Consider the following 609-nt stretch of genomic DNA (forward strand, 5'->3'; position numbering starts at 1 on the left):
GGTGGCCCCCTTGCAGTGGCGGGGCCATCCCCTGCCAGCCCCCACCTCGGGGCGCAAGAAGCCTTCATCCCTCAAGGGACACCTCTGTGGGACTCCCTGCGGGGTGACGGGAGGGGGTCTGGGAGTGAGGGCTTGGGTGTCACCTCCATGTCCCCTGCAGGAGCGGCACCACACCAAGGCCCAGTACCAGCTGAAGTCGGACCAGATCTCGCTGGCGCAGGTCTTCAGCAAGATGGAGCAGGTGGTGGATGTGCTGGGCATCGAAGACTACTCCGTCAGCCAGACCACACTGGACAACGTGAGACCAGGGACGGCGCAGGCAGCTGGGTGGTTGTCCCTAGGGAGGGTGGCCGTGCCCAGGTCGGGGTTGGCCGTGCCAAAGTGCTTGGCAGAAACCACCCTTGGGATGGGAGGTGGAGCTGGGTGGGGGGCATGTTGGTGGCCACAGCCCGCTAAGATGCGCTGGGGCCCGTCTTCAGCGGCACGGATGGCAGGCAAGGGCAGACAGGGGGTGGAGGTGCTCACAGGGGTCCCTTGCAGCTTGCTGCCCCTTCCCCCCCCAGGTGTTTGTGAATTTTGCCAAGAAGCAAAGCGACAACCTGGAGCAGC

The 609-nt window shown here is 65.2% G+C and overlaps 1 protein-coding gene across 1 annotated transcript in view; it reads left to right on the forward strand.

Moving 5' to 3' along the window:
• Positions 1 to 607, forward strand: part of ABCA2 (ATP-binding cassette, sub-family A (ABC1), member 2) — a gene marked incomplete at both ends in the record, with an annotated part of 19,484 nt that extends 18,877 nt beyond the window's left edge. Inside the window, 2 exons of the mRNA XM_009584194.1 lie at positions 141 to 298; positions 564 to 607. Coding sequence (XP_009582489.1) covers positions 141 to 298; positions 564 to 607 — 202 coding nt within the window. The remainder of the gene's footprint in view (positions 1 to 140; positions 299 to 563) is intronic.
• Positions 608 to 609: the final 2 nt, after the last annotated feature.

Source organism: Fulmarus glacialis, unplaced genomic scaffold, assembly GCF_000690835.1.
Source record: "Fulmarus glacialis isolate BGI_N327 unplaced genomic scaffold, ASM69083v1 scaffold18668, whole genome shotgun sequence".
Lineage (NCBI taxonomy): Eukaryota > Metazoa > Chordata > Aves > Procellariiformes > Procellariidae > Fulmarus > Fulmarus glacialis.